Below are 6,827 nucleotides of genomic sequence, written 5' to 3'. Positions count from 1 at the left end.
TGTCCTATCTTGTGGCAGTAGTGGCACTCTGCCTCCTTCGGGTTAGGACATGGCTTAGCAGGATCAACTTTGGTCCCACTAGAAGAGGCACCATCTCGGGCTTTAACCTTGCGATGGTTCTTAGACGAAGCCTTCCTCTTCTTTCCCTTTCCTTGACCAATAGCCAAGACAGGAGCAACAGGCGGATTGGGAGTAGGTGCAACAGACTTGTCTCTGAAGTTGCTCTCAACGACCCTCAAGAGACCTTGGAGTTTGCTTAGGGTGACCTCTTCTTTGTTCATATGGCAGGTCATCCTAAATTGATTGTACATCGGAGGCAAAGAGTGAAGCACCATGTCGATCGCCAAGTCTTCCCCAAAGTCAACATTTAACTTGCGAAGGCGGTCGACATATCTTTGCATCTTTTGCAGGTGCATGGTAAGAGATTCTCCATGACCCATCTTAGCGGAAATCATGTTGGTGAAAATCTCATAACGCTCTTGTCTCGCGTTCTGGTGGTATCTCTCCAATAAGTCTTGGTGCATTTCGTACGGATACATGTCCTCGTAGGACTTTTGGAATTCGGAGTTCATGGTGGCTATCATGATGCAATGTACCTTCGTTGCATCTCGCTCATGAGTCTCAAAAGCGGTGATTTCGGCCGGAGTAGCGATTTCGGGGTTGATTTTCTCGAGCTTCTCATCGAGGACATACTCCTTATCCTCATAGCGACCAATGGTGCGAATGTATCTTATCCATTCGCTAAAGTTCGTTCCATCGAAGGTGACCTTTTGGCAAAGGCTCATCAACGTGAAAGAACTAGTAGCAGCGTTGTTAGCGTTCGACATCTACAAATAGAAAGGACAAAGATATATTAGAATAAGAATCCCTAATTATCACCCAATAAGAAAAATTAGGGCTAGGATCCAACAATAACATTTACATATTAGAAAAGGGATGTCGTAATCTAACATGCAAATAAATTGAAGGTAAGTGAATGATGATTCACTAATTCTCCATCACAAAACTTAAACTATTAGTCCTAAGTGTATTGAGAATTCCTAGGTTCGGATGAGATTCATTGAAACTATTCAATGGCATGTTTAAATCTCGATATGCCCCTCTTGTTTGTGACTGGGATACCGAGGATCACAAAGCGGGTGTGAATTACCATGCAAATTCACATGGTGCCTTCATTGTAACGATCACCTATTCGATGTGCCAGTAAACCACACACACTCCATCGAACTATGATAAACAATGAATCACCCTTTGCCACCTTTGCTTAGAACCAATTAGTGTGCCGGTAAACCACACACGCTCCACTAACTTCTTAGCAAGGGTGCAAAGTGTAAATTCATGGGATTGCATCAATTCACTTTTCCTAAAATAACTAAGATTGGGAAATTTTAAAAAATGTGTAGTTACTTTGTATTACTTATTATACATTTAATGAGGTTGCCCTATCCTACCCGTTCGGCTAACGACCCTCCACCGATCAAGCAAGTGGTGGGTGTGAGTGTACACCCATTAAGCGCCATTTTATAGGCCGCAACCTTATACCCACCTTATAGATCGGCTTCGTGAATGAGGCCTACTAACGGTAAGACTAGCGCTTTAGTTATACATACATACATATATATATATATATATATATATATATATATATATATATATATATATATATATATATATATATATATATATATATATATATATTATTCTAGTAATATTATATTAGTATAGGGTTGTATTTTAAACCTTTTAAAATCTAGGGTTTGAAATTTAAGTTGTCTAAATTAAAACTTTTAATCACAAAATGTATATTTCAAAACTTGAGGACAAGTTTTAAACATTTAAAACAAGGAGGATCAAATAACAAATAATTTCAATTAATAATTAATTTCCTAATTATCTATATTTGATTTATTCAAGATTTCTTTTTAAGATAATTACCAAAATAATCAAAATAATTAATTGATTATCATATAAGGAAATTAAGTATTTTATTAGTTGATAATTACCTTTAATTTGATCAAGATTATAGTCATATATATCAAAAAATCGGATTAGGTTTGATCTAATATGATTAAGGAAAGTTTCCATAAGATAATTATGAAAAAATCCTGAATCTAGCCATTCCTGACGCCTGGACTCGCTGAGTGCACAAAGGGACTCGCCGAGTCAGGCCAACTCGCCGAGTCCATTTTGGAACTCGCCGAGTCCATGACTCAGAAACACAAAATCGAATTTTGCAGGTTAGTTTCAGTTAATCAAGCAACAATTTAATGAAAACCAAGCTAGACTCTGATACCACTGATGGGTTTTAGTCATAAGAACTTTCCTATATGCGCATACAAAACCCTAATGCTTGGATCTAGGCTTTCTAATTAAACATGCTTTGAATCCAAGACTTCTAATGACTAATTAGGTTAAATAACATCATCGAAACAGATCTAGAACCATACCTTTGAATTCCTTGTTGATCTTGTAGTCTTGGAGCTTCTAGAGTCACAAATGTCACTCCTCTAATGGATTACAAACACCAATAGCAAGGAAGATGATTTGGGAGAGAGGAGAGGGGAGGAATTTCGGCCAGAGGTTCTCTATTCTAGATGGAGTGTCGAATTCCCTCAGCCTTGGGGTCTATTTATACTTGTAGACTCCTTAAGGGTTATAACCTAAACCCTATTGGATAATCTTCTCTTAAGGCTATCCAAATCCTTTCCTTAGATAACACCATGGACGATTTTGAAGCTATCTAGCTTCTAGATTCTGTCCCTTGTATATCTATAAGGATTTACAGTCTAAAGCTTAACTATCAAACAATTGACAGTTTATACCCCTTTATTTAATTAATCTCTTTAAGTCACCAAATTAATTCCAATTAATTCTATGACTTATATTAATCAAATAACAATATATTATTCTTTATATTATTCTCATAATATATTAATAATATTTACTCTCTCTTAATAAATCATCCTATCAAGTTGCTATGGTGAAGGCAACCCAAAAGGACCATGCACAACCGGGTCAAATACTTGCCTAAAATAGTTGCAGCCTTAGACACTAATCCAACAATAACGGGCCCACCCGAGGACAACATGGAGCACAATATACGGCTAAAATGATTTTTGATACATGTTTTTATTGGCCAACAATTTTTAAAGATGTCGCTCAATATGTCAAGGAGTGTGATTCATGCCAAAGGTCGGGAAATATTTCATCCTGAAATGAGATGCCCCAAAATAGCATTCAAGTTTGTGAGATATTTGATATATGGGGGGATTGACATTATGGGACCTTTCTCAATGTCTAAGGGAAATAAATATATATTGGTGGCAGTAGATTATGTATCCAAATGGGCGGAAGCACAAGCATTACCTTCTAATGATGCTCGTGTGGTGGTACACTTCCTAAAGAAATTGTTTTCAAGATTTGGTGTTCCTAAGGCTCTAATTAGTTATCGGGGAACGCACTTTGCAAATGATCAATTAGCTAAGGTGTTACAAAAATATGGTGTACACCATAGGTTTTCAACAATAGCATCCACAAACAAGTGGGCAAACCGAAGTTACAAATCGGGCATTAAAACGTGTATTGGAGCGATCGGTTGGAGGTTATAAAAAATAGTGGTCAGATAAGCTTGATGATGCTCTTTGGGCATTTCAAACGGCTTTTAAATACCTATTGGTACTACACCATATAGGTTGGTCTATGGAAATAATTGCCATTTGCCGGTTGAAATCGAGTATAAAGCATTTTGGGCTTTGAAAATTCATAATTTTGAACTAAACGAACTTCGTGCCAATCGATTGATGCAAATGAATGCCCTTGAAGAACATAGAAATGAAGCATACACTAGTTCATTAATATATATGGACAAGACAAAGAAATGGAATGACATGAGACTAAAAGGTCATAAAGATTTTCAGGAAGGAAAAAAGGTGCCACTCTTCAATTCAAGGTTAAAGCTTTTCCTAGGAAAATTACAAACTAGGTGGGACGGGCCTTTTGTTGTTAAACAAGTTTTCCCACATAGAGCTATTGAGCTTATATCAAGAGACGGAATCCCTTTCAAAGTTAACGGACATAGAGTGAAACATTATGAAGAAGGAATGCCAATTGAAGAAAAAGAAGGGGAAATCCTCACATTCACACTAGCTGAAACAACTTGAAGCGGGAAGGATTTCGTCTTATGACTCCCCAAAAAGAAGCACTTGACACTACGCAACAAACTGAGTCGGACTCGACTGAATTCTGGAATATTTGGGGCACCAACTAATGTATGAAGCTGCTAGGCGTGACTCCTCACTTAACGATGCAAACAAACATTCTAAAAATTTCTAAAAGATCACTTCTCTCGTCGTTTCTAATCAATCTCTATAAAGTATCTCCTTTTTTCAATAATACCCTCTCTTGGACTCTACCAATTACACATGGAAATCTAAAGCAAAGATTCGTAATGAAAGTGGGAAGCATTGTTAAACAACCAAAACAAAGAGAAATAACTATCCAACAACCAAACCACACAAACCAAACACACAAAAATAAAAGACATAAAACAAACAAAGTCTTGAATCCAACTAAAATAAAAGGATAGAATGCTCGTTCTTCGTCATTTCCATCATCACCTCCTCCTCCACTACCACTTGCTCCAACTTGTTGCTCTCTCTGCAGTTCCTCCTAACTCGGTATATATGGATAAACATGAGGAAAATGAGTAGGTCGGGTCACATGCATTTGCTGCATAAGGTGGTCTAGACCCATGTTGGTGTTTTCTTCAGGGTCCCTCCTTTATCTTACCTGCCTCAGAACTCGGCCTCGTGGAGTATCTCTAGGAATAGAAAAACCACCTATCCCATGATCAACAATGATATTTCCCCTCTTATAAAGTATTTTAGAGAAAGGTTTATCGGGATCCACAGTTAAAAAGACGACCTCACGCTTATCAAGTACTCCTTAAGAACATGCAATTCGTGTGATCAACATACCCATATAAAGAAGAGAACCTCGTCTATCCTTCCCTGCTCAGGACAAAAGAAAATCCGCCAATAAGAACACTAAGTCCACATAAACATAGGGTGTGATAAGAGCCCATATGAAAAACACGCCAATCGTCAGACACTTGTCCCCCTCCTATCGCTGATTAATGGTGTTTATGATTAGCCAGTGCAAAAGACAATGAAGAGGAGAGCGAATGTCACTTTCTTGTGTAGTCCCCTTATCGTAAGCACCATTAACTATTTCATTCCAGTGTGTTTCAACCTTGAACCCCTCGGTAACACGAATACCTCCAGCAATATATTGTTGATAAGCTTTGGAATGGACCTCAGATGGAAGATAAATTTGTGTCCTCAGCGCAAAATTAGCATGTCTTAAAGTACGACTTTCTCCACCAAGTCAAAAATAAAGGTTGTCTTTAACAAATATTTCGTCCTTCCGTGCAAAAGAACTGTGTTCAGAAACTCGATGACTAACTCCTTATACACGACTTCCTGAATTTCAAACAGCCTTGTCCATCCCATACAAACAAACGACCCTAGAATGCTATTGTATGCTTTGTCCAAGTATGGCTCAATTCCCTCCATTAACCCGGTTTGTCCCATCCAATGCCAATCTACAACTGCAGGAACGTGGACTTTTCGTTGCTTCATCCAATCGAGTTTTGTATTCTATCTTGCGTAAATCTTGGGCCCAACAGTCCTAGGAAAAGAATACCATGGAAATTTGGGCCGTCTCTCGGGTTGTTGGCGTCGTGGATGGCTAGCCATTTCTGCAAAATAGCCAAAAAGAACACAAGAGGAAACCATCTGTATGCAAAGAATCAGAACAAAACAGGTTGTATCAAAAAATCTCACCACGACGTGTCGTCGTGGTCTACGTCCAGTCGAGTTCCATGGTTTAATCGGACCATATGCAACACCATATCAACTCAATGCAACTTCAGGGTTTGTTCCAGGCATGAATTTAAGTAGAAAACTAACAAAATCAAATGAAAAACGTCATTAATTGGGTCCGATTTTTGAAAAAATCAAAACCCTAGGTTCCTAATTTCGGGCCTACAAGTGCTCTAATAGCAAATGTATACCCTTTACTAGCATAAGAAGTGATTAAGAGTAATAGAATCACACAAAAATCATAGCTTTTGTTTGAAAAGTGCAAGAAGTCGAGTAAAAGGCAAGGATGTTCTTCGTGGGAGATGGAACACGTCGACAGAGAGGCAGAGTAAAAGGTAACAATGATTTTAACTGGGGTTTAAAAACCCTAATTTTACTACAGTTAAACCGACACCACGTCATGGTGAATTCACCACGTCGTGGTACTGCCTTGAGAAATCTGTTAGCGGGTTTTGTCAATTTACCACCTCGTGGTGATGTTTTTTAGAAATGTTCCAACTTAGTCAAAATTTTATAAAAATCTACCACCCCACACTCATTTTATTCCATTCCCCATGTTGAATTCCATAAAAATTCAGAAGAATGAGAGTATAAATCATTAAGTAAAAAGACCACCACGCCGTGGTAATATCCTCCACGTCGTCGTGTGTGTTGGGTATTATGTGTTGCGTCATGGGCCATTCTTTTGTATATCCGGTATTGGGCCTGTCCAACCGTGATTCTAGATTAGGGTTACGTATTATATATAGTGCATGCATGTATGCCTTAGTATGCTAGTCATTGATTATCTTTTGCATTGTAACCCTAAACACCTCTACAGTCGAAGTTCTTCATCGAGCTCTTCTGAGGTGTTAAAGTTTAATCATTCGACATCATTCAAATTATTCTTGTGTTCTTTATTGTTTCATTTATTGTTTTTCTGCTTGAATCTATCGATTATTAAGG

General features: G+C 38.0%; 1 protein-coding gene across 1 annotated transcript; it reads left to right on the top strand.

The window, feature by feature from the left end:
• Positions 1–3,152: 3,152 nt before the first annotated feature.
• On the top strand, positions 3,153–4,160 carry LOC111907700 (uncharacterized). The gene is made up of 2 exons (XM_023903510.1): positions 3,153–3,601; positions 3,692–4,160. The coding sequence occupies exons 1-2, from the start codon at positions 3,153–3,155 to the stop codon at positions 4,158–4,160; spliced, it is 918 nt and encodes a 305-aa protein (XP_023759278.1).
• The last annotated feature ends 2,667 nt before the right edge of the window (positions 4,161–6,827 follow it).

The sequence above is a fragment of the Lactuca sativa genome, chromosome 8 (assembly GCF_002870075.4).
Source record: "Lactuca sativa cultivar Salinas chromosome 8, Lsat_Salinas_v11, whole genome shotgun sequence".
NCBI lineage: Eukaryota > Viridiplantae > Streptophyta > Magnoliopsida > Asterales > Asteraceae > Lactuca > Lactuca sativa.
This window is presented reverse-complemented; position numbering and strand designations above follow the sequence as displayed.

What these genes read in the sequence shown, in the direction of transcription:
- LOC111907700 (XM_023903510.1), top strand. Translation starts at nt 3,153, where the DNA reads ATGTCGCTCAATATGTCAAGGAGTGTGATTCATGCCAAAGGTCGGGAA. An exon ending in ATTGGAGCGATCGGTTGGAG is followed by an intron (nt 3,602 to 3,691) that starts GTTATAAAAAAT and finishes TACACCATATAG; the next exon opens with GTTGGTCTATGGAAATAATT.